Source organism: Phalacrocorax carbo, chromosome 17, assembly GCF_963921805.1.
Source record: "Phalacrocorax carbo chromosome 17, bPhaCar2.1, whole genome shotgun sequence".
NCBI lineage: Eukaryota > Metazoa > Chordata > Aves > Suliformes > Phalacrocoracidae > Phalacrocorax > Phalacrocorax carbo.
In genome coordinates, this window is record NC_087529.1 from 3781760 (window position 1) to 3808733 (window position 26974).

The 26974-nt window shown below is 43.1% G+C and overlaps 1 protein-coding gene across 1 annotated transcript; it reads left to right on the forward strand.

Annotated features, from left to right (window-relative positions):
• Window positions 1-1124: 1124 nt before the first annotated feature.
• On the forward strand, window positions 1125-21012 carry GDPD1 (glycerophosphodiester phosphodiesterase domain containing 1). The gene is made up of 10 exons (XM_064467641.1): window positions 1125-1411; window positions 7178-7220; window positions 11159-11294; window positions 11980-12025; window positions 13321-13439; window positions 14085-14174; window positions 15225-15358; window positions 16036-16095; window positions 16961-17012; window positions 17580-21012. The coding sequence occupies exons 1-10, from the start codon at window positions 1276-1278 to the stop codon at window positions 17700-17702; spliced, it is 939 nt and encodes a 312-aa protein (XP_064323711.1). The 5' UTR covers window positions 1125-1275; the 3' UTR covers window positions 17703-21012.
• The last annotated feature ends 5962 nt before the right edge of the window (window positions 21013-26974 follow it).

Below are 26974 nucleotides of genomic sequence, written 5' to 3' on the forward strand. Positions count from 1 at the left end.
ATATTGAGGCAATGATGGGCAGAATCTTTTCTCTTTTTCTAAACAAGCTATTTCTATGTAAACAATAGATGCTTCTAATATGGTGATGTGAGAAATCATGTGTCTTTGATCTTGTCTTTAAAAGGAAAAAGGTGTTGCAGTTCTGATTTGTATTAACACCATAGCCAGAAACTGTGCCTACCTATATCAAGTTGAAATATTTTACCTTATTTCTATTCATAGATCAGGTTGTGTTAAAAGACCAACTTAATTTTTCATATTTTGGAATGACAGATCTCTTTGGAAACTAAACCAAGTTGTGGAATGTGTATAAGCTTGTTCATTGTAAGTAGCTTGACTTGTAGTGATTAAACAGACTTTTGGTTGCTAAAAGGATGGTTTTGGCCCAGTTTGAATCTCAGATCGAGGGAGCTTGGGTAATTATACCACTCTCCAAAAGATGTGCAACATGATGAAAGGTAGCTTAAATCCTGTGAGCTTCACATGTGGCTGTCCGTGCCAAAAATTTAGTCGAGGTAAGACGTATTAGTGATAGTGGCTGTATGCTGAGACCTAGTTTATGTTCTAGAATATTTGTTTTTAATTAGCATGCATACAAAATTTAATTTGCCGCTTTGTTATAATACAGTAATTATACCGCATGACCAGAGTCGAGACCTGGTTTCTGTTGGGCATGCAACATCTCTCCTCAGCTGGGTGTGGAAAACAGCTCCCTTTGTGAAGAAGACAGTATCTCCCTCTGCACACCTTAATGAATTTAGATTTACCAAGCACTTAGCGATTTCCAAGCACAATCAATAAAATGAAAAGCACTACAGAGAGCAGTTGTCTCTGTGAGATGCTGCCATGCTACAGGGAGCCGGGGGGGGGGGTAATCAAAATGGGAAATTAAAGAGTGTAACTGGAAAGCGCGTCGCAGCGTTTGTTAAACACTTTAAAAAAAAAAATTGCGAGCCGTGACAGAGGCGTGGAGGTGCGAGGGACGAGACCGAGCTCTTCTCCCCTCAGAGAGCTCGGCCGCCTCGCTGAGAGCTGACGGCCTCAGGGATGAGCCCTTGGCGGGAAGGGCCGGGGTCCCCTCGCGCCTGCGCACTGGCGCCCGGCTCGGGGGCGGAGGGGAGGCGGTGCGGCTGCGCGGCCGCAGTGGCAGCGGCTCCCGCAGCGCCGCCTTGTCGCTGGGAGCCGGTTGCGGGCCGGGCCGGGCCGGGCGAGGGGTGGGACAGGAGCAGGAGAGGCCGGGCGTGGAGCCGGGCTTAGCCGGCGTAGAGGCGCAGGATGTCGGCGACGCTGTACCTGCTCTCCACTCTGGGCGGATATGTCCTCACCTCGGCGCTTCTTCTCAAGTGTCCGGGGCTGCTCCACCGGCCCAAGCGGCAGCGTTTCCGCTGCCGGCACATCTCCCACCGCGGCGGTGAGTGAGGGAGACTGGGACGGGGCGGGGGGGAGCTTGCTTCCCGCTGCGGCCCCACTTCCCGCCCTCCCCTCAGGCGGGCGAAGGCTGCGGCTGCCCAGCACTCTCTCAGGGCTGCAACCCACCCCGGCCCGAGCGCTGAGGGGTCTCCCCTGGCCCAGGGGGCTATGCCTCTCCGCTCCCTCAGGGCTGTAGCCCACCCCGGGCACCGAGGGAGCTCACCTGGCCCAGGGGCCATGCCTCCCCACTCCCTCAGGGCTGCAGCCCGCCCCGGGCGCCGAGGGAGCTCCCCTGGCCCAGGGGCCATGCCTCCCCGCTCCCTTAGGGCTGTAGCCCACCCCGGGCACCGAGGGAGCTCACCTGGCCCAGGGGCCGTGCCTCCCCACTCCCTCAGGGCTGCAGCCCGCCCCGGGCGCAGAGAGGGCTCCCGTGGCCCAGGGGGCTATGCCTCTCCGCTCCCTCAGGGCTGTAGCCCACCCCGGGCGCAGAGAGGGCTCCCGTGGCCCAGGGGGCCGTGCCTCCCCGCTCCCTCAGGGCTGCAGCCCGCCCCGGGCGCAGAGAGGGCTCCCGTGGCCCAGGGGGCCGTGCCTCCCCGCTCCCTCAGGGCTGTTGCACATCCCGGGCGCTGAGGGGGCTCCCCTGGCCCAGGGGGCCATGCCTCCCCGCTCCCTTAGGGCAGTAGCCCACCCCGGGCGCCGAGGGAGCTCCCCTGGCCCAGGGGGCCATGCCTCCCCGCTCCCTCAGGGCTGTAGCCCACCCCGGGCACCGAGGGAGCTCCCCTGGCCCAGGGGCCATGCCTCCCCGCTCCCTTAGGGCTGTAGCCCACCCCGGGCACCGAGGGAGCTCACCTGGCCCAGGGGCCGTGCCTCCCCGCTCCCTTAGGGCAGTAGCCCACCCCGGGCACCGAGGGAGCTCCCCTGGCCCAGGGGCCATGCCTCCCCGCTCCCTCAGGGCAGTAGCCCACCCCGGGCACTGAGGGGGCTCCCCTGGCCCAGGGGCCGTGCCTCCCCACTCCCTCAGGAAGCCTCTTGGCGCTGCCCGAGCCTTGCCGGGATGGTCTTGAGGGCTGCTGCCCATTGCCGATCGTTCGCAGCGGGCTCCCTTTAAACCTTTCTCCTGCAACCTAATTTTAGGTGCCACCTGCTGACCAGTGCTTGATTTCAAAGCTGAATTAATCTCTGAACTCAAAACGCGTCAGCCGAATTCAGCTTGTTTTACATGGGTTCTGACCGTGATGGCTTCCTTCTCAAATGTATATATTTTTTCTTCCTAATGATTCAGTGTTAGAGTGTTTCTGGCCCTAATGAGAGAGGTGGCTGACTGTTGCTTAGATCAGGTATAAAAGATCAATCTGCTTGCCTCTAACTGCCTATTTGCTTTGCTTTCTGGCTTCAGAAGAAATGCAGTTTGCTGTGACTCTGTTCTTGCTCCCCTTGCTGTTGGTGGTGATTAAAGGTTTGGTGCCATGGTAGAACGAATCCTATCCTGGGAGTCTTGTCCCCTCCATACACCTTGCGCCGAGGCCTTGGGCGTAGGCTGGTTGCTTCTGTCTAAGATAGCTTAAAGATGCTTTTAAAGTTTCTTCCACCTTTTCCAAAGCATTGGGAGGAAAAAAAAATACAGCAAAATGTATTTTCCTTTTCTGTGATGATCAGTTCTGCGCTTTCCCTGCTGCCTCATTCAGTTAGTGAAAATAGTCAGTTTTCTAGTAAATATTTTTCCCAAAACTCTGCGGGAGATATGTCAGATGCTGAGTTTAAACAGTTTTAAATGTCGTATCTAGTGCCAGTTTATGCAGTATTTGATCGCAATTCTGGCCCATGGTCCTTAACTACTGCTACTGCCTTGAATTATTAAAATATAAAATATAGGGCTGATCTCTTACAGGTTTTATTACTTGCATTTCTTTCATTTAGTTTATAAGACACATTAAGTTTCTTTAGAACTACAGTCTTGAGTGTAGCCTAAAATGCACATTTTGGTTTGAAACGCATGTTACCTGTTTCCTGGTAGGTACGTATTTTCATTCAGTGAACAAAAGGTTCTCGATTTCGATTGTTACCTGTTTGTTTGTTAATTTGCAAGCTATTAAAAACTTGCAGATGACTTTGGAACTTGGTATGATCTCCTTAATCTTCTTTAGTTCTCGCTTCTTTGCAATGACCTTAGTTAAGATATACAGCCCTAAGCCTAGAATGCAAGTGTTTCAGCCAGTTGCGCTAAGCACCATTAGAACAACAGGAAAGCCTTACTCAATGGGAGGATTATTCATTAGGTGTTCAAAGACAAAGTTCACAGTCTTCAAATTGTTCTGTGTCCCCATGTATATTGTGAAAATACACCTAAGGTAGGAGTACAACCCTTAAAGTTGCGTCAGCTTTTTGCTCATCGGGTACTATGAGACTGAAGATCACTTACTCTTTATTCTCTGTAGTATTTACCTTGTAACTAGATTCCTGTGGGACTTAAGTTCTCATCAGGCTTTAGTCATGCTGTAGCTTTAGACGCAGTGCCAGGTTTCCCTATTGCATTACTCCTATTAACTTCGGAGATCAAGGTAACACTTAACTTGTTTGGCTTTTTCCTCTCTGAGATGAAGCCTTATATATGAAGGTTTTTTGTCTGTGGGTTTTGATTTCACTTCTTCATGCAAGAATTTTCTTATCTCAGTTTATAGCTCATCAGTGGAATCATAGAATCATTAAGGTTGGAAAAGACCTCTAGGATCATCAAGTCCAACAGTCACCCCAGCACCCCCAGGCCGCCTAAACTATGCCCTGAAGTGCCACGTCTACATGTTTTTTGAATACCTCCAGGGCTGGTGATCCCACCACCTCTCTGGGCAGCCTCTTCCAATGTCTGACCACTCTTTCAGTAAATAAGTGTTTCCTAATATCCAATCTAAATCTCCCCTGACGCAGCCTGAAGGCATTTCCTCTTGTCCTGTCGCTTGTTACTTGGGAGAAGAGACCAACCCCTACCTCACCACAACCTCCTTTCAGGTAGTTGTAGAGAGCAAAGCGTCCCTGAAGTATTTCTTCATGTCTGCATTATTTTAAAATTGGTCATTTCTGAGATCAATAATTAAGTCTTGGTATTCTTAGAGCCCTCTCTTAATGCCAGCTGTATGGAGTAGGTTGCAGGGCCTTTGAGTCAAGGTAGTGTGGTGATTTTTACAGAATCACAGAATAGCTGGGATTGGAAGGGACCTCTGAAGATCATCTCATCTGACCAGAGCAAGGGCAACTAGAGCAGGTTGATCAGGACACTGTCCAGTTAGGTTTTGAACACATCCAAGGATGGAGGCTCCACAACCTCTCTGGGCAGCATGTTGCAGAGTTTGATCACTTACAATAAAAAAGGGAGGGTTCTTAAGTTTATAAATTTAATTTCCTGTATTTCAATTTGTTCCCATTGCCTCCTGTCCTTTCCCCGGGCAACACTGAGAAGAGTCTGGCTCAGACTTCTTTACTCCCTTCCGATACGGTATTTATACATTGGTAAGATCCTCCCAAGCCTCTCTTCTCCAGGGTAAACAATTCTAGCACCCTCAGTCTCTCACTGTATGCAAGAATCTCTCATCCCTGAATTTTCACAGCCCTTCTCTGGACTTGTTCCAGTAGATCCATGTCTGTCTTGTACTTTGGAACCCAGAACTGGGCACGGCACTCCAGATGTGGTTTCACCAGTGCTGAGTAGAGGGGAACAATCGCCTCCCTTGACATACTGGCAACATTCTTCCTAATGTGCATCTTTGCTTACACTGGTGGGGGGAAACCCAAACCAACAGGCCTTCTAAGGGTCATCTCCTTGAGCCAGAACTTGACATTGACCCTCTCTTGTCCCATGGTTGTGCTTTCAAAGTTAGAGTGTGAAATCATAATGTTTGGATGTGGCTGTTTTGGGTCACAGGATGCTAAAGCATACAGGGGAAGGTAATTTCTGCGTGGGAAACGCAGGTAGTTCACAACACAAATGGACAGTACGGGAATCTGGAGGTGCATTTAAGGAAATGTCAGAAGCCCTTCAGTCAGGCCAGGCTTTTCATTTTTAAGGAGGGAAAATGATTTAGTACATCAAATCACTTTCTTGTCATAGTTCCCTTTTCCAAGCGTGGTTTGTGAAAGCCATTTCTGATTCAGTGTTCCTGTTTCAGCTGATCTCTCAACTTCTTTTCCTTGTTTCCCCAAAACACTACAAGCCACTTACCAACTGGTTTGACTCACCATGCCTACTTCTCTAACATGTTACTTGTTAGATCAGTCATTTAAAGTTTTAGTTTTTGGAAATTTCTGCCCAGGAATGTTAGAATACTGTTGTTTTGTTCACAAACTGAAGACTGACTCAGGTTTTTCCCCCTCTCTTACCGTTCAGGATGTATGGGCTGTGTTGTCACAGCTGATAAGTTATCTAAAACCTGAATTTTTATTGCAGTTACCTTGTAACTAATCAGCCAGGTCCTATGCAAGCGTTTCCCATCTGTTAGGCAATCATCAGAAGTACACGATGAGGTTCTCTATCCCTCGGTCACTTTTGCCACTCAGCCTATTCCTAGTTCTGCCATCAAAGTCCACAAAAATTGGTGAATGTCTGATCACAGAAGCTGCTGTGGGTTTACTGTATTGGCTTATGTTAAACCATGCAGATTTTGTCATTATGATTCAAAGTCAGTTAAGACTTTCATTTTGTAAACTTATCAATGCAGGCTACCCTGATAACAATTTTAAATCGCTAGTTATGCATGCATAGAATTGCATTGCTTTAAGTAACTAAACACAGATAAGTATGGACTGGTAAGGCCTTGTTAATAGGCAAGGCCTTAATTGAAGCTTTTATAATTGTTGTTTACTAAGTCTGTCGTTCATCACTGTCAGAGAGTAGTTAAAATTTGCATAGATATCCGCATCAGTATGTGTACCTTCCTGAAGTTGTTTTGGTTTTCTGTATATAATATAGCCTATTTTCTGAGGGAGGAAGAAGGCGCAACCTTTTCCAGTCCCTAACCAGGCTGATTTTCGAAGACTTTTATGCAGAGAATGATGGCTTAAGAGTTGCAGAGTTTACTCCTGCCTGAGAGAAAATTTCTAGTGCTTGTCCTTTCATTTCTTAACTGGAGTCGATGTATGTTTCATTCCTTGTGTTTCAGGCCTCTCTTTGCCAGCAACGTAAACCTTTATTGACAGATTTGTGCTGTCTCAGGGAAGTATGCTTGCACTGAAAAAGCGGTTGTCGCCTCTTTGAGCATCAACTGGGTTATGTGGTTAGGGAATATCAACTTTAGAGAGTCTTGGGTGCTTCTTTTTTTTCTTGTTGGGGTTTTGGGGTTTTTCCCCTCCTATCACCTTTCCTTTTATTACTTCTCTAATTCTAAAATAGACTCTTTGCATATACTGTTCCTACACCGGCAGAGCGTATTTTCATAGCCAAATACAGCGGCTTCAAGTAAAAATGGGGCACAAAACCTCTGGTAAAATAAACACTTTGTTTTGTATATTTGAAGTGTTACACAAGTCCAAGATAATGGCCTTCCATTTTTTTCTTTTTTTCTTTTTTAAATTGTTTTATCTTGAGAAAGTCCTGTCTCTTGGGTCTCCCCAGTAGTCTCGTGCCAACAGGGATTTCTGACTCTTAACTTCATACTCATTCCTCCAAATATTTTCCTCAAAATATGTACATTTTAAAATACATTATTTTTTATTTATTTCCACTGGGATTGAGGGGAGGAAAAAAGTTCTGTACATGTTTTAGTTCTTGTTATTTTTGTAGGTGCTGGAGAGAACCTGGAAAACACGATGGCAGCCTTTCATCAGTAAGTACAAATGGAACCAATAATGCCTAAACTAGCGGTGTTCTCATTGTCTTTAGTGAGCAAAGCAATCATGAAAGCTAGGACTTCCATCAGCTGTTTGGGGTACAGTGTCCTATTTCTGAAAGTCATCTCTCCTTTGCATGACTTCTGTGGATTGCTGGCCGTTACTCCAGTTTGAGCAAGAGGGAATTGGGATACCAGAACTATGATTTGTACGCAATAACGTGGTAGACTGGCAGTTGGAAATAAACTCCTGAGGCCCGATTCCTCCTGAGCTAGCTAATAAAACATGAAACAATACTGCTTCCATGTTGAATGGCGATTACTTCCATTAATTTATCATTGTAAAGCTATTTTTCATAACTAATATAATCCACTCTTTTGAGAAACATCAATGTATCTAGAAAAAAGGTATTTCAAATCATGGCCTATACCAAAATGCTAATTAGCATAGAAGGCTGGATTGCAGGAAGCCTGAATCTGTTGGCTGCTATTATGGCTGTAAGCAATTCTCTTGGATATTCCAGTTTCATGGTATTCAGTTCCCTCCTCTATACAGAAGGTTAATAATAATTTGTCTCCTAGAATTATTGTGACTGAAATTCTAATGTTAACAAACTTTTAATATAGCATCTGTAAAGCTATTAAAACTGTTTGCGGTATGGGTTTTTTTTCCCCTTCATACACGTTCTTCATTTGCACAATGTGTGAAAGCCGCTTATCTAGGGGTTTAAAATGGAGTTGGTACTGGAAAGCCTTTTAAGCCTCCAGCGTTTAAGTAGTGAATTTTAACAAGGTTCTCAAAGGCATTTGAAAAAGAAGCATATCTACAACTCCAGCTGCCAATGAGTGGTGACCAAATTATGTAGGCTTCTCTTTGTTTGGTTTGGGTTTTTTAATTTGCTTTGTGCTAAGTAGCCTCATCAGTTTGCACATTTCCTTGCAGACCAAGGAGTGCCAGCTTTCCCGACCAAACAGTGCTATTGAAAGTACTGCAGTATTTTCTATCTCCATGGAAGCTTAGCATAGTTTTGGGGTTTTTTTTCCTGCTGGCCTGCCTTTTTTTTCAAGTCTGCTACCACAGTTTCTGGAAAGTGCTGTGCTTTTTTAACCATTTCTTAATTTTCATTTAGTATCATACTGCGTTTATATGTATGGGGCTCTTACAAAGGAAGTTATATCATAACCTATTTTTATTTCATTCCCAGAAATAAGCTGTAGTCCTTAGAGTAAGGACTGTGCTAGGAGTCAGACAAAGTTTTGTAAGAGTCAGACAAATATCTGTATTTTCTTCTGACCACTTCAGTTATTTTATGACTATAGTGTAACAAATGCAATGAGGTCCACTTTTTGAGCTCACTGCAACTGCCAATAGCAAAGTTCAGTTACTTGTTTTGAAATTGCCTTGGCTGAATAATAAAGGCATGCTACCTCTGTAGAAAGCAGAGTCAGAGCCATTATTTTGCATTAGGCAGTACAAAGTCTTCTGGCTTCCTCTGCGGAGGGGTAGAGGCTTTGTCCTTCCCATCTGCTCATTCCCATCTCCCCTGGTAAGCTAGAAAAAGGAATTGCTTAGAAAACTGGTGAAAAATCAGCTAGATTGGCTCATACAGCTAGTATGAACTAATCAACTTTAAATCCATCAGATTTTGCATGAAGCCAAATAGGGCGTGCCTGCAAGAGCTGTTTCTGCAGGTTTGGACACACAGGCCAAAGACGGTATTTTTTTGTTTGCATGGTAAAATACCTGGTAGATTTTTGGGGGCTGTAATCACATTATACTACATTTAGATGCTTCTGTAGTGGTTTTAGATTTTGAAATAATTGATTTTAAGCCAAAAGAGACACTTGCAGTGTCTTAAAGTATTTGGGGATCTGGCATAAAAGATGTCGTAAGAATTTAATTACGAGTTTAATTGTCCCTAATACTTCAGCATTGTCCCCATTTTAATTGTCCTCATGTACTTTAGCATTGTCTTGACAGGAAGCTGCTAAGTGAACTCTCCAGATACTTTTCTCATTGTATTTCCTTTTCTTTTATGAACACACTTGATTTAGAGAGAAAGCGTTAAACTCTGTAGTTACAGCAATGAAAGTACATGGTCAACTTAGTATGTATAAACTCTGTGCATTGTGCTACAGTAGGCCTGGCCTAATGGAATTTAGTTTCCACGGTAAGGCTTTTCTTACATATGCCCTTTCACTTGAAAACAGTTGGCGTTAAACATAAGCAAAGAACTCTAGCATCCTAATTTGCAAATGTGACTCTGCTTCACACCTCAAGTTCTGGAGCAGTTGGATCTGAATCCAACACATTCTTCTGAATCTGGAGGACATCTGGAGTCTTGTCTGGAGCAATGTAAATTTGATGTGTTTTTATAGAGCTGCAGATCAAACTGACTTCCAGCTGAAAAAACGCAGCACTTTAAGGAAGCTTTATTGAGCAGCAAGCTGCTAGTCAGAGCCTGGCAAATTCTCAAATTTGTTAACAAGGCAAGTTGTTGTTCTCCTTTTTCTGTGCAGCATCGGTCTTGAATTTCTTAAGCAATAATATTTCTCATAAACTTTGCTGGTTAAATGATAATGCATGCTACTAGATGGGAACATCTACAAATTTGGCAAATCTCCTGCAGCATATTAGGAGATGCTTTTCCTCAGGAGGAAATATTACACAGAACAGGCTGTGTATCTTCCATGCGTAATAGGATTTTGTTCCTCTACTAATTCTTAATTAGTGGCACTGGAAAACATTTAACAAATTGGTTTTAATTTGACAACCCCCCTCTTGATCATTATCCCAGCTGGACCAGAAATTGTGTTAAACACTTATGGGTGTATATTCCGGTTTTTTGCTTTGTTATTGTGTTTGTGAACGTTTATGGCACGGCTCAACTTCAGCAGTCAGTCAAGCCCTTTTCTTAAGGGAAAGGCTGTTACTGAAGTCACGGAGCTTTGGGTCTGGTGTAGGCTGTGCTCACAGATGTGATACGTTTGTTCATAGGTGGGTAAAAAGAACAGCCCGCTGTTTTGAAGGAAGTGTTTGGACTTCAGGCTGGGACTTTTAGCTGGAATGATACCTTCTGAATATTTTGTTTTCTAATGAAACAAGCCATTCATTTCTCATTGGAATAAAGCTTAGTTTTTCTGTTCTGGTTTCCTGTACTTATTTTTCCATGAGTATTATTACTAATTTCTGCTTTCTTTACTCCTCCTACGAGCTAAGCTTCTATTGCGTGGATCTGGGATTGGATTAGAACTTTTCAAAGCAGCGTATTGGAACAGAAATGCCTATTTTCCTTTGAAAAATATGGCTGGGTGTTTCAGTGGTTTATTTTTTAAAATTTAAAATGAAAACTTTTTCATTAAAATAAATTTTTTTTTAAATGTAGTTTTGCTAGCTAAAAAGCGGAAAGCCTGAAAGCACCATTGCTAACTTCCTGATCCATCCGTTCCTGAGTAACTTAAATCAAGTTAAAAAAAGCTTTCATATCCCTGTCATTTGTTGTTTATGCTTACCACAACATTGATTACTTGTCTTTTTTAAAAGAGCTTGCTTCTTCAAGTGGTAAATGTGCTGATACTAATAAACATTATACTCAAAATTCTGAAACAGTACTTTAGAAATAGGTTTTGCAATACTGAGGTGGCAGGCTGTGATCAACAAGTGTCCTACTTGATTCCTATGGAAGACAGAGCCAAAGCTCCTGAGTTCAAATCCCATCTCTGATTCATGATACATTGTTTAGTCTTGCATCAGGTTTCCTACTGCAGCAGAGTTATTTGCTTCTTGCTCTGCAGCAAGATTGTGAGGATTCATTGCATCATAAAGCATCTCAAGTAGCTCCACTGGGATCAGTTTAATTGAATAGCGTGTATGTGTTAGGTTTGGACCTGTATGAAATACACGTGTGGTTCAAGGCAGAATTCTTTGCTTACAGTGCGGTTAATATAGGAACAGACATGTTGGAGCTGGATTGTCACCTGACAAAAGATGAGCAAGTGGTCGTGTCCCATGATGAGAACCTGAAGAGATCAACAGGAGTTGATGTCAACATATCCGACCTCAAATACTCTGTAAGTTGAAGATAAAACGTGAGTGCTAGATGACTTAAAAATGCATTTGTAGAGTAGCTGGGGTGGGCAGGCAGGTTGTGTGTGTGTGTGTGTGTGTATGCCTGGTATCCAAATCAAGAAGGGGATTCATCTTGTCTTACTAAAAAGAAAAGTTAGATAGGCTCCCTGTGTAGCCAAGGGAGGAAAACGGGCATGTTTCCAGAGAGTGATTAACTCTGCCCAGTAGTGGGTTGGATGAATAGCTCTCTGGAGGTGGGCCTGTTTTGCCATACAGATGACAAAGGAAGCTTAGTCAACAAGCTCCTTCTCGTATGACCAGCTTTTTAATGGGAAAACCGGAAGGTGAATCCTACCTGCATTGACAGTTTTAAAAGCCTGTTTTGTGGAACTGTCTTTCCATCTGATATTTAAGTGGACTTCTCAGAATTTTCAGACAGGAGTCTAGAAACATTTTGCCTTGCTCAGCTACAGGTAACACAAATCTAAGAATGCCAAGTAATTCAAGTAAGAATGAACACACTGCTTCTGAACCACTTTTTGGGCAAGAAGATGTAAAAAAAAATATAATTTTTGTCTTAGAGAGAACTTACATTGTTTATGAATCATATTTTTTCTCTTTTTTGCAAAAAGTAATGATTATATTCCTGCATTTGAATTAGTGTGTCCCATTTCCCTTTATTTTAAGGAACTTCCGCCATATCTCTGCAAGTTGGGCGTCACGTTTCAGAAAGGTAAATTTTTGTCCTTTGCTGTTTCAATTTCCAGTACCAGTAACTAATTTTCCATTATTGTAGTGTGGCAATTTTTTATTTTGGCGAAGGGAGTAGAAAAGTGGATTTGCTTCTGTCAGTATCTTGATAAGAGCAGTTTAAAAGGAAATAAAATCCTACCTTTAGAAATCAATATATATACTTTTGTACCAGTTGGCAGTGACTTTTGTTTGCTTGTCCACTTCTTGCAACTGCTTTCCAGTTCCCTTGTGAGATCTTCAGAGGATGCCGACTGAAAATTTGTTGTTCCGAAAAACGAAGAGAAGGCAGAAGAGAGTTTCTTTACAACTCAAATGCCATTGTGCTGGTGCACTCTGGGCTTGGAGTACTACAAGATGTCAGATAATATACACATTTTCAGAAGGGTAAATGGAAAGAGTAGTAGCTACTGTATGTACGACTTGAAGTTCAGTACCAATATTGCTGCAAGAGAGGAAAACCTAGAAAAAGACTAACCTGTTTTCTTGTGAAAACTGTGGTTCATGGGACTATAATTTGAATAAAGCGTACAGGCTAAAACTGAGAGTGCTCCCAACTAGAAAAGGCTACCAGAGAGGATATTGGATGTGTTTGCTTGCTTGAGGGGCTTTGTGACTATCTTTCCATATTTGAATTGCCCAACAAGCGAATTTCGTGTTAAACATTTCTGTTTCAAATTGCAAAATACTTAAAATGCACCAACATGACATCCATGCCACATGACATGTTATTTTCATGCACATATATTTTTGTTTACATACAGTAATACAAAGAGATGGCGAGAACCTTCAGTTAATTCCCTAGAGGCACAAGCAGTTTCAGACAATAAGATCTGCGGGGGGGGTTGCCTTCTGTTCCCTTTACTCATTATGATTCTCCAGTAAATTTTCCTAGAAGGAAAAGTTTTTCTCATTTGGTCTTGTTTCATGTTAATCTCATTGCATTTGGTATGTGGTGACTGAGCCCGCGTTTGCTATTTCAGGATTTCTAACGACGCCTGCACTCCTACTGTTGCTAAATAATGACTGAGTTTAATGAAGTTCAAACCTAAATGTGCAATATGCTCAGGGCATTTTCATTACGGAGGTGAGCTTGTCATAATTAATGACAACTACCTGAGTGAAGTAATTTTCTTTTTCCAGTTTAAAAGTGTGCAAATTCTAGGAGCTATATATATTTTTTATTTATTTTAAGATAACAAGTGCTCCGACATTCCAGCTTTTATCTGTGGTGTATTAAAAATGGTCACAGCAATGACAACTTTCTTGTTTCCCCAGAATGTCACTGTGAGGGAAAAGACAACCGTATTCCGCTCCTCAAAGAGGTGTTCGAGGCGTTTCCAGAAACTCCTGTCAACATTGACATCAAAGTGAACAACAATGTGTTGATCAAAAAGGTACATGAAAATCTGTGCTGAACTAGGACTGAATGTCATGTAATGCTGTTGAAATTCCAGAAGAAAAGTTTCTTGGATTTGCTGGCAGTCCGTGACACTAAAATCTCGGTTCTTGGACTGCTTCATCCTTCACACGTTAGATCTTGCTCCATGTATGAGGTGATGCAGAAGACAGAAGTGGTCTTGTGCAAGATATTCAGCAAACAGCTCTTTACTGACCCTCTGTCTTGACATGAAACTGATGCTACACCACTAGATACATGTTTAGTTTGTACTTCATATGAGGGGTCTTCTTATAGACTGTTGCCTAGCAAAGTATCATCACAACATGATGTCAGTGTAAAGATGTGTTCATCACAAGAAGGGAAATCTGCTCTCCATCAGATACTGTTTTGCAATCTTGCTTTCTTAAATTATCTAGGTATTATGGAGGTATAATGGCCTTTTTTTTGTCTGTTGACCTGAACACCTGGTTCTTTCCAGTCAAAGCAGCACAATCATCTTAAGATGGGAGAGAGTATAACGAAACTCTCTTTTCTGTAATGACTTACGCAGTTGCAAAGTAACAAGTACAGTTTTGGTTAAATAATTCTGCACATAATTTTCAATGAATACATGTTCGGGTTCTGCTTTTTTATATTGCAGGTTTCGGAGCTGGTGAGTCAGTATAAGCGAGAGCACTTGACAGTGTGGGGGAATGTCAATTACGAGGTGGTATCAAAATGTCTTAAGGAGGTAAGAATGGGTCCAGCTGAGCTTCGTTCTTGCCTGCTTGATACTTTTGGGGTGTCAAAACATACAGAAAAGCACCCTATGAAGCAGGATCTGGCCAGCTATGCCAGACTTGCAGATGTGATGAGAAATTTTGCACTTTAATTGTATTCTGCTGACTATACTGTTACAATAAATCAAGCACAGTTAACACCCATATACTCTGCAATAAAATACTTGAAGAATTAAGCTTAATCACATTTTATTCTTGTTCTGTAAAATATGCCAGGAGCTCTTAGAGCCTGTTTTGCACATCATTCATCTGGTACAAAAGCAATTTTTCTAAGGATTGCTTATTGTGTGTTTCTTTTTCTGAACATAATGGATGTGGCCACTAGCTGACGTACCGTCATGTTGGTATAAAGCTGTTTTACAGCTATAGATTCTTTTCCTTTTTGTGCTGAGGAATTGTACAATTAGGATTGAATGAAAATCGTGCTCAGTCCACAGGAGTTACGCACCTGAGTGAAATTGATCTAGCTGAGAACACAGATATTATTCTGATTTATCTGTGCAGAACAACACCCCATTTCCTACCAGAACAGCAGTTATTTGTTCATTTTCATAGCATCAATGCCCAAATATTTTGTTTTGTAAACCAGCATCTTCAAAAATGTGTCGTGAAGTGAGTTGATGTGATACCCAACTGTAATGAAGTCCTGTGCTAAAGCACAGCTTGTTCTTTGTGGTAATACTAGTCTAAGACAAAATGCTGCACAGTGTCATGTCGTCTGGAAAGGTGCTGAAGGCAGGTAATGAAAGCAGTACTGCGACCAGTGAAACTTTACCTTTTTAGGTCCCAGTACCCCCGCAAATTGTGTAAAATTTTTGCTTGGATTACAAGCTACCAGAAAGGGTAACTTAAATTCAGTGGCAGCCATATTGTAAACAGTTGGCAGCCTAAACTTTAGGTGCAAGTGCTAAACATTAAACATGCACTGATGAGTAAATTTAATTGCAAGACTCAACAATCTACCAAGGTGATTTAGAATCTTTCTTTCCTGGTTCCTGCAGAATGCTGACATTCCCATCATTTTCTGTTTGCAACGTGTCCTCCTGCTTCTTGGCCTGTTCTACACCGGTCTGCTGCCGTTCATTCCTTTCAAGGAAGAGTTCTTGGAAATTCCCATGCCTTCAATCATCCTCAAGTGAGTTAGAGTCTGTCAGTGGCTGCTGCACTGAATTGATAGTAAAGCAAGTGAATGATCTTAAGCACTGGTTTAGTCGGTATCCTCAGGCTGAGGAGGCTGTTTTATTAGTTTAGGCACTTTTGTATATTCCTAAGAGAACACTATGCAAATCTTCGGCCCCTCTGTATTCAACCTGTCTCTAGCCAGCTCTGAGGTACTCAGTCGTTAGTGTGGGGTGCCTGTGTATATCAGTGGTCTGTGTTTACAGTATCTCCTGTAGATGCTGCCTTCACACAGCTGCCTTTACAATGCAGCTTCTGCTGATGCTGCCTAGATAGTAATAGGTAGCAGTGCCGTAAAAATAACTAATTCTTGCACTTTTCTCCCTCTTTCCTGAGAACAAACTAGTCAGAATAAGGCCAAGAGGCAAGTCAGTAATAGGGCAGATATGAGATTTCACGTGCTCTTTGTTTCTCATACTTTACTCCAATGCTGCTGAATACCCACCTTTGCTTCTTCTTTTAAATGTAGCACATTTCTCTTGTGTAACCTTGTTCTAAGTCACTGTCTTAGTGAAATGACTGCGCTAATTTGAGAAACTGCAAGATTAATTCTTCATGTTCCTTTTGCAGGAACATCTCAAATAATATTCTAATCTGTGCTCCGGTAATTTTTTGTTTCCTCTTCCTCAACAGGCTGAAAGAACCACAGAAGATGACAAGAAGCCAGAAATTTATTATCTGGCTAGCTGACACGTAATATTTTAACCTTATTAATTTTTTATTTATATTTTGCCTATATATTAACAGTTGGCTCAAGCAGCTAAGACTGGTTATTGCTATAACCACTTGTTATGTTGTCATTTTTTTCAGTTTCTTCTCACTTTTTTGTCAGTGCAGCATAAGTCACATTCAAATCTTATGTAGGTGTTCCTGTATGCTTTTATTTTTCATACGCTGAAACCCACTGAGGTGCAGTAGCAGTGGGCATTATTCCAATTTAGTCTATTTAGTTTCTGTCGTTAAATGTGTTTACTTAGTTAACACGCAAGTAGATTCAGAATGCAGCTTTTTTCATGGGCTTGCAGCTGTTCTGTAATGTTGGAGGAGATGCTGTTTGGCTTTCACAGAACACTTTGCCTTTTAAGATTATTATCTGTGCTTCAGAGGAAACAGTCCTATACTTTCAGAGGTTGAACGTGATTGCAGTAAGTGTCTCCTGGCTCTTGCTCTGTGTCCGACATCTGTTTGTTTGATTTCTTGTGGCCAGTAGAGTTTTCTTGTCTTCTGGTGTGAAGGATAAAATCTCTGCTGAAAGCAAAGGGATTGATTAATCAGAAATGATAGAGGGTATCTGTACGATGAAGGGGGAATCTACTGGATCTGGTCTTCAGAAGAGTTGATATAAATACACAGAAATTTGCATCAGCTATGGCTGCCTGTCTTAACCAGTCTTGGGTTGCTTGAACTAAAAGTTTTCTGAAGCTAGGTTTCTAATCGCTTTCTTGTAGAAAACACTGAATCTAAATGCTCTGTGGAAAATTTATCACAGAACATCAACAGACATCAAAAACTTAATATATACTTCAAGTTGTTAATAACATCTTTCTTCTTTCTGCAGATTGCTAATGCGGAAAGCACTTTTTGACCACCTCACTGCTCGGGGCATTCAGGTACATGTGGCAAAGCTGAAGGAAATGTGCTTTTAACCTAGTGAGAAGTTGAACCAACCAGACACAGATGGGTTCATGTTCTCCCCAACATGTTCTGTTGTGTCGCTAGGATTATAAATTGCGTTTTGGTTCCTAAGCAATAGCTTATGCTGTTATACTTGCAATTTGGTAATTGCAAAAGAAGAATTGCCTGCTTGGAAAAAGACTTTTTAATATAAATACCTTTAAGATTATTTTTTCCCCCCCACTTCAGACTTAGGCCTACAATATCTGCTAAACTGCTTAACTGTTTTGGGCTTTTCACAAAATAATATTTTGACTTTTAGAAATATCTGAAGTCTCAGATAACGAAATGGAGTTGGAGTCACCACTAGAAAATGCCCACTTCTGGAGGGCGAGGGGGAAGGAGTTGTATATGTTTGTGTGTGTCTTTTGGCATCACAGTGTAATCACTTATTTTAAATATATGCTGCATCATCTCTCACACATGAAACAATTTAGGTCAGAAGTCACCATTTTTTAAATTGGAGTATTTCCTGTAATTTCTCTCTCTCCCCCATCTCATAGGTGTATATTTGGGTACTGAATGAAGAACAAGAATACAAGAGGGCATTTGATCTGGGAGCAACCGGAGTGATGACAGACTATCCAACAAAACTTAAGGAATTTTTACACAATTACCCAGCGTAAAGGAAGAAAACCAAGGAGGTTCTTGCAGAACAGATTGTGAGCCAAGGATTTTCTTCATTAAAAAAAATTGAGCAGCATACACAGATCATTTTGTTTGAAAGATGTAATTGGATGATCTATTACCTTGTAGTCAAGTTGCTACCTAATGTAAAGGGTTGTCTATTTATTTTAAAACTTTAATTACATAGTTTACATTTGTAAATAGCTCATTTAGCAACAGTGCACTTCACAAACAGCAATGACTAGGGAGAAAGTTGCTGGTTAGGATACCTGTAGATAATAAGCATTATTTTTACCTGTCACAGGTGTTCCTAAGCAGATGTCAAGACATGTCAGTTATTCCAGTTATATTCTAGTGGGCAGAAACGAAAGAATTTCTGAAAGTGTACCCTGTGTGTATGCGTTTCTTGTGTTGCTTTTAGTTTTCAGGTAACCTATAGGGCAAAAAAAAAAAAAACCCAAAACAAAACAACAAACCACGCACAGGAGAAGTAGATAGCAGAATCTGTGGCTGGCCGGATAGTTTAGCCTGTAAAGTGTAGTCAGCAAAGGCGGTCACTTTTTTACCAAAATTAACTCACTTGGTCAGTATAGATTTACTCAGTTATTCTAACTGATAAGAATGCTGAGCTTGAGCTGCAACTGTATTTAGACCCCTTTCTGATGTGACAGTAATACTGTGACTTACTGGTCAATGTCTAAATACAGCATTTAAGCCAGGTTCTGGGTTTGGCACTGAGTTTCTCACTGCAAGGGTCTAGGGTTGCCCCTGGTTCTGACTTGCCTGTCAGGCTACCGTGGCATGGCAGTAGCTAGCTTTCCAGGAAGGAAGACTGCACTTTTATGTTACACTTACTTTGAAATAGTCTTTTCACAAAGGAAGCCAATGTTTCAGAAGTCTTTTGCACATTTGTAGTTTTAACATCTGTCAGCTTGATGAATGGGAAGTTGTTTTTAGGGTGAGGGACCAAAGACGACTAAGTTTGGTCAGAAGTTTTAAGAATAAATTAAAATGTTCCTATTAAGTGAGTTCACCCAAAGCAGATTTATATGCATATTTGTAAAAGGAGCAACTGTCAATATAGAACATGTGTGAATTTTAGTCTTTTCTCTCTACAAAAGTACATTCAATATTCATTAAGTTTATGCTCACGGAGATGGAAGTAACTTCACTGGCAAAAGCCAAGAAACCCCAAGTGTGATGGAACGGGGTTACATGGGAAGGTATTTCTGCAAGCGTATGTGCTGCTCTGTCATTGTGACCGGGTGTTACATCGCATCAGATGTGAGCCTGCAAAGCCCGTGTGCTTTGGTGTCATCATCTTAGTGGTGGGGTTTTTCAGAAAGGACTTGATTACTGTAGCCTCACTATACACAATGACATGTATAAAGCTCAGTCATACAATCATCAGATACTGCTGGAACGAAAGTATTGTGTTGATAGTGATAGTATCTACTTCTTTAAGGAACTTCATGTGGAAATGATGGATCTTAAATATAGTAGGATCATAGAATGGGTCGGAAGGGACCTTTGAGGCCGTCCAGTCCAGCCCCCCCACAGTGAGCAGGGACATCTTCAACTAGACCAGTTGCTCAGAGCCCCGTCCAGCCTGACCTTGAATGTTTCCAGGGATGGGGCATCAACCACCTCTCTTTGCAACCTGGGCCAGTATTTCACCACCCTCATAGTAAATTTTTTTTCCTTATATCCAGTCTAATTCTACCCTCCTTTAGATTAAAACCACCACCCTCATCCTGTCACAACAGGCCTTGCTAAAGAGGTTGAGAAGTTGTCTCCATCTTTCCTATAGTCCCCCTTCAAGCACTGGAAGGTCACAATAAGGTCTCCCCACAGCCTTCTCTTCTCCAGGCTGAACAGCCCCAGCTCTTTCAGACTTTCTTCATAGGAGGGGTGCTCCAGCCCTCTCCTATAGTGTAGTACTTCTCTCCTAGTAGCCAGATGGAAGAGTATACATACTGCAAGGTATACTCACTGTTAGAAAAACTTTTAAAGTGAGTGATTTTTTTCCCTTGCTAGCTCAGATTTAGAAGGGTTCTCGTTTCACTCTGCTGGCTGCTGTGGCATGCCTGTAATCATGGAGCATCTTCGCTGTTTTGTTATGTCAGCCATTAGGCTGTCAGTGTTAGAATGCCAAGTCCATCTGGAGGGATAATATTTGCTTCTGCATTATAATTCCTTTCTGAGGAACACTTCTACATGAAGTGGAAGAAACCACTGCCTTTAGAATTTAAGTGAACAGGTGATGATGGTGGCAGATGAGTTAAAGGTGTCCTTTTAAATATCTGCCTGGTTAAGATGGCTGTAGATTCAATTTCCTCTTAATTTAATCAGGTTTGCTGCACGTTGAATGGAAGAGAGGAAAATGTGACTTCCTAAGTGTTCAGAGGAAAAAGGATGAAATGATTTCTTATGTGCTAAGCTTCTTGTTTCCCTTTCAGACCGGTTATGTCTGGTCAGGTAACTGCTAATAATCAGTCTAGTCATAGTTCTGCCTGCTTTCTAGTAGTCACAGAATAGTTATAGGAGAGGCTCCAGATGCAGCCCAGTAAGTAAATTAAAAACTTCCACCCTTTCTGTCTTAGTCGGGTTTGCTAGCCAGTGCGTGGCTCCAGAAACTTTTTACACAGTGTGGTTTTCTTCAACTCGTTTTTATTACTAGTGAATTTCCAACATGCACGCCTATATTAAGATGCAAATGTAATTCTGGTTTTTGACAATACTACCAAATAGCACATGTTAAAACTTTTTCTTTAGGCTAGGAAAAGCTAAGTTTTAAAATACCAGTCTTGCTTTCTGGACTTGATCTCTCAAGGGACAGGTGATGACTTAGTTTTTTTCTCAAGTTTCCCTCATCACTGCATACATGGACTTTTTTGCTTTGTTCTATATTGAATGACAAAACATGGTTATTGAAATTACAAACTTAATTTTTTAATTTCATTTTAAACTTTTTCCTCTTTCTCTCTAGCAGTGGTGTTGGAAACTTCTGCCTTCAAGGATGCTCAACCCATTTGTCAACCTCTAGTCTTCCTACATCTGATGTAGCTTTTGACTGTGCTATTTATATATGACCTCTCCTTGATAAGCCTGCTACTTAATATCTGAAATTTGAGTCAAGTTACATGGGAGGGAAGGGGTTTGGTGCCAGAAAAGCCACTGAATTTATTCATTTGCTCATTTGGGCTTTAGTACAGGAGCTAAAGTTTGATCTCTTGAGAAAGATAACATTGCATGGATGAGGCCATGAATCTGAGCACCAATGCACAGGGCTTAGGCCATGATAACTGTTTGTAACAAAATAATATGGAATTGAGGTATCTGTAGAATGTTTGTTCTATCGAATCATTGTTTTGAATATTCCAGAACTTGCTGTGTGATTTTTAAACCACTTGTACAGAAAAATCATTTGTTGAGGACTTGCACAGCTGTCCAGGAGGATGTTCAGTTAATCTCTCTCTCCAAGGAGAGATTCTTTTCAGGTACTTTTAACTCTAAATATTGTTTAACACTTACTGTGTTCTCAATCCTATTGCAAAATACGTTATGTATGAAGGATGATGCATATATTCCATGCACTTTTACTTCGCAGAAAGTCTTGTGGACCTCTCTAGCTCTCAATCTATGAAGTGATTTTCTTCTTTTCTTGTAAAGAAAGATTCATGCTCTTGAAATGTGACACATTAAAACATCTTTGCTCATAAAAGGTCTAAATGTAAATACTTATTGTGACTTCTTTGCCTAAAAGTGTATAATTTCCGAGATCATGATATATTTATAGTGTAGTAAACATTGAACTTCTGATGGTGATCTTTTTATGTGGATAGGGTTGCTGAAAAGAAGGGAGTATCTTTTACATACTCTGAACTTTTAAGAAATTATTGGCAGCAACGTCGGTTTTCTCATGTAATCATAGTAGCTGCAACTACGTGCAGCTAAATGAAGCCTGCAGAGGAGTTATACCTGCCTTTTCTGTGTGCAAATGAACTTAATTAAAACTTTTTAATTCCATTCCAATTTGATTTTTCTATAATTTAAGACAGAAACAGTCGTAGATAAACTTGATCAACAGTAGTAGATAAACAGGATCAGAAGTGGTCTCCATATGCGATGCTAGAAAACGGTGTAGAGAATTCTGCTGGTTCAGCAATGCAGTACGTGCTGTTGCTTCACTGCTTCCAAACAAAGGTCTGTCTGCAGAACAGGCGGCACGTGCTTCAAAGCAAGCAGCCTGTCTGTGCACCTGAAAATCCAAATAATCAAAATTTAAGATGGGAGAAGAGTGGGAGGGGATACAAATTAGATACTAAACTCTTGAAATTTTGCTTGAAGTAGATGGGTCTCATGTAATAATAGTAGAGGGAGAAACAAGGATGAAGATCCCAACTATACCAGCACGCCAGGAGAGCCGATTCTGTGTGTGTGTTTCTGGCATCAGCATCTTTTTGTATAAAGAACAGGCAAATTCTGTCTACTTCTCTAGGACTGTAACATGTTTAACTTAAAATTGAGTCTGTAGTTCTGTGTGGATGAAAAAAGCAAGGTGAAATGAGCCAAGAAATGCTTCTTATTTTAATAATATTTTGAGAAGCATTGCATACACTAGTGTTTTGGATAGCCATGCTCTAAACTGAGAGCACTGGCCTTTGCTTTGCACTTCCGTGTAAAGATGGCTGCCTGCATCAGAGCTGCTTTCTAATTATTTATTTTTGCAAATCACGATCCTTAATTCCTAAGCACAGTAATGCATGCCTAAATAAATATCAGCTCTTTCGTTTGAGGGACATGTGTTCTTTTTTTTATATATACTCTTTGGTGTTTATCCAATGTAACGACTGACGGCCCAATTCCGCCAGTGTTAGTTGTAAGATTGTATGTGCACATTTATAATATTACAGGTCAAGTTTTGAAAACACTGACAAAATCGTCTGATGTAGCCTGGTTCTAGACATCAGCTCTGACCTATAATTAGGCTCATTAGCTTAATTACAGAATGTAGCAGTTCACAGAGGTGGAGGATATCAGATCCTGTCTCTGTGTGTATATCGTATCTGAATTGGATGGGGGAAGTGAAAGCGGTCGGTTATCTGCGCACGTAAGGCACTGTAGCGGAGGAACTGGCCTGAGTGTGAAACAAGAGCCTTCCTTGTGAAAGGGCTTGATCTATTTTTTTCACTTGGCTGATAATCATAATTTTCTATTTGGTCTCTGAAATGGTAAATACCTGATAACTTAGACTTAATTTTAAAAATGAACTTACTGTGGCCCTTAAATTAACCTCAAATATTTCTCAGTAATGTCTTAAGGACAATTTTGTTCAAATTAACTATCTCCCAGGCACAGTGAGTCTCCTACCTGCCCACTTTTGTAGAAGAATTGAACAAAAGATTGTGGCTGATCAATGAAAGATCAGTGGATTACAGAGTATAAAAAGCCTTTGACAGGTGACAGGTATCTGCTTCTGAGCCGGGGACAGCAAACTAGTGTGTTTTGAGTAAGTTTGTATTGACAGGTACTCCGCTGGTAGCCAGTTTCTGCGCAGTGTTGCGTTGTGTGTTGGGTGATGGTTGGCTGTAAATGCGGTGCTCCGATACCTGGATGGTTTTTCTCACGATAAGCAGGTTAATGTTTCCTCTAGTCCTACAGGTATATTTCCAGCTTTCCTTCAGGATTTCCATTAAATTACATCACATACTAGGTTTTAAGGTCAAGTGTAATTTTAAAGCCTCGAGGCCTCATATTGGGTAAGAGAGGTGAAGTGAGGTTTTTGTATGTAACTGTATTTAGCAACTTTTAAAGGATTTTGGCAGGCTGCTGAAATGATTGCCCAGATTGCTCTGGGCAGTGGTTTACTTCTTACTACATATTCTAAGTGGAGAGTAAACCAGAATAAGGAATTGGTGAATATTTTATTAATGCTTCCGTGTCGTTTAACATGGAAAGTATTCGTCTGTGAATCCATCATGTAACCTATCATAAACCTGCAGTACTAAGACTTGGTACTCAAGTGGAATATTCAGAAGAACTTAAGACTGTTTATCCAAAGCAAGAAGGCTTGAGGTGCAGCTGTTTTCATGTGTTTTCAGGATATACTTTTTGCATCAGTGAGTGAGCCCCTTGGTGTTGGTAGAAATCTCGGACACCCTGCTTTGTCCCCGGAATTCCCTGCGTGCGTGGAGAATGGATTGTTTTCCCGGCTGTGTGAAATGCCCTACTGAAAGTGTGTAGAAAACAAAAGCCACAAAACCTTAACAAAAGCAGATTGGCAACTGGGCCTGTCCCCCCCCCGCCTGCCTGTCCCCCCCCCCCGCCTGCCTGTCCCCCCCTCCCGCCTGCCTGTCCCCCCCTCCCGCCTGCCTGTCCCCCCCTCCCGCCTGCCTGTCCCCCCCTCCTCCTGCCTGTCCCCCCCTCCTCCTGCCTGTCCCCCCCTCCTCCTGCCTGTCCCCCCCCCTCCTGCCTGTCCCCCCCCTCCTGCCTGTCCCCCCCCTCCTGCCTGTCCCCCCCCCCTCCTGCCTGTCCCCCCCTCCTCCTGCCTGTCCCCCCCTCCTCCTGCCTGTCCCCCCCTCCTCCTGCCTGTCCCCCCCTCCTCCTGCCTGTCCCCCCCTCCTCCTGCCTGTCCCCCCCTCCCGCCTGCCTGTCCCCCCTCCTCCTGCCTGTCCCCCCCCTCCTCCTGCCTGTCCCCCCCCTCCTGCCTGTCCCCCCCCCTCCTGCCTGTCCCCCCCCTCCTCCTGCCTGTCCCCCCCGCCTGCCTGTCCCCCCCCTCCTCCTGCCTGTCCCCCCCCTCCTCCTGCCTGTCCCCCCCCTCCTCCTGCCTGTCCCCCCCTCCTCCTGCCTGTCCCCCCCCTCCTCCTGCCTGTCCCCCCCCTCCTCCTGCCTGTCCCCCCCCTCCTCCTGCCTGTCCCCCCCTCCTCCTGCCTGTCCCCCCCTCCTCCTGCCTGTCCCCCCTCCTCCTGCCTGTCCCCCCTCCTCCTGCCTGTCCCCCCCCTCCTCCTGCCTGTCCCCCCCCGCCTGCCTGTCCCCCCTCCTCCTGCCTGTCCCCCCCTCCTCCTGCCTGTCCCCCCCCTCCTCCTGCCTGTCCCCCCCCTCCTCCTGCCTGTCCCCCCCTCCGCCTGCCTGTCCCCCCCCGCCTGCCTGTCCCCCCCTCCTCCTGCCTGTCCCCCCCTCCTCCTGCCTGTCCCCCCCTCCTCCTGCCTGTCCCCCCCCCGCCTGCCTGTCCCCCCCTCCTCCTGCCTGTCCCCCCCTCCTCCTGCCTGTCCCCCCCTCCTCCTGCCTGTCCCCCCCCTCCTCCTGCCTGTCCCCCCCCCGCCTGCCTGTCCCCCCCTCCTCCTGCCTGTCCCCCCCCCGCCTGCCCCTCCTGCCTCTTGCCGCAGGAGGCCGCCACCGCCCTGCTGATCGCTGCAGGTTTGCAGCAGGGCTCCGTCCCTCCCCACACAGCTCTTCCCAGTAGGGAGAGTTGATGGGGGAACAGCAGAGCCGAGCCGGATCAAAAGCGGATGCAGGTTCAGTTACAGATTTTGAGTTTTGCCGCGGTTCTAGGGCTGATTAAGCTGGACAGCGGATTTACAGCTGGTCGAGGTCATCACTGTTAAATGCGGAATATTGCTACGGGAGTGATGAGCACGCTGTGGTTAGTGCGGGTTTTACAGCTTCGCTGTCAAATGTCTTGGTCATTTGGGGGAACAAGATGAAACACTTGCTGTTTTGTTGTTGGACCAAAAATAGTGATGCTGCAAGTGGAGGGGGACGGGGGGAACCTCCTGCTGTGACTACATGAGAACACCTTTCTTTGATCAGAATTACCTGAAGGTGTTGTTTCCTGATGTTTCTGAAAAAGTTTGAAGCATCCCCACTTTACAAATAAAGAAGACAGGCAATAATAGGCAAGGTATCACGAGTACAAGGCCAGTAACACCAGCTACAAATAAAAATTGGAAGTGCTAAGAAACTGATATTTAAATCAGATTTTAAGCACCACTTAATTCTAACGCAGAACTAAAAATGTTGAGGCAACCTCTCGATGAGTGTTTCAATACTTTTCCCCTCTTCCTGGAGTAGCAGAAGTTAGCCCCAGTCAGCGATGCTTTATCCATTAGGCTTTTCTTGTCTGAATTATAATTAAAGTTGAAACTGATGAAAGACACCAAGCAGGGAAACACTAGCTATGCTGTTCCAGCTCCAAAAAATGGATGCTTGCAAATGGAGAAATTAAAAATCCTGCTTAGCTGTTCAGTTGAAAGCTAAGCTTTCAAATAGGTTAGATCCAAAATTCAGATCTTTTTTTAAAATTAATAAATTTCCCAAGAGCTTGGCCCAGCAAAAGCATTGATGCTGCTGCTGAAGCCATGCTCGCAAAGCTTGCAAACACTGTAACGCAGGATCAAATGTGAAAATGCGACTAGAACCTTCAATGAGAAAGTAACTAGGACCCAACCAGCATTTTATTCTTTGAAAGTGAGTGAAATGATGCTAATAAAGTACTGCTACACCTAAAAAGCTTCCAGTTTTCATAAATCGTGGGGATTAGCACTGTTTAAAGAAGGAATTTTGGCACTTTTTTTATGGTCTTGTTTTCCTGTGTGCAAAGCCCTGGATTTCCACGGTGGTGCTGAACTTCCATCAACGTCATTGCAATTCAGCACCGTCCTGAGGCAACTTTATTACAACACAGAGCTCTGTGTGTGTACATATATGTAAAGAAACTTCATGCTTTTGTAAATAATAATGTATTTTTATTAGCCAACTGAAAATGCTGCTGCGCAGCTCACTTCTGGGTGAAAAAAAAAAAAAAAAGCAGCATCCGATTCATGGTGTTTACTTTGCTGACGGTTTCAACTCCGGGTACTTGCGGTTACTTTTCCGAAGTCTTGGTGATTTGAAGTTCAAGCAAATGTTTTTACCACTTCCTGCGCATAACCTGGTCTGGATCTGTTAAGCACGGCTTTGTTTAGCACTGGTGAGATGGTCTAAACCCCCGATGTGTTAGCTCTTGCTGCTGGGCTTGAAGAGGAAGGAGGTTATCTAAGAAAAGAAGAAGCTTAGAGTAAGCCTTCAAAGTAGGCTCCTGTTGCTCTTGTAGCAGCCTAAGGATAATATGGCAATTTCCTTCTTCCTTTGAGGGTATTTAGTAGCTGCTGGTACCATGGTGCTCAAAATGTTCATTAAGAGCACATTTAAATTGTACTTGGTAGCACCGCTAGCTTATGGGGGAGGGAAATGTCATTCTGTATTTTAAAACAGGGTCTGTAGAATCCCT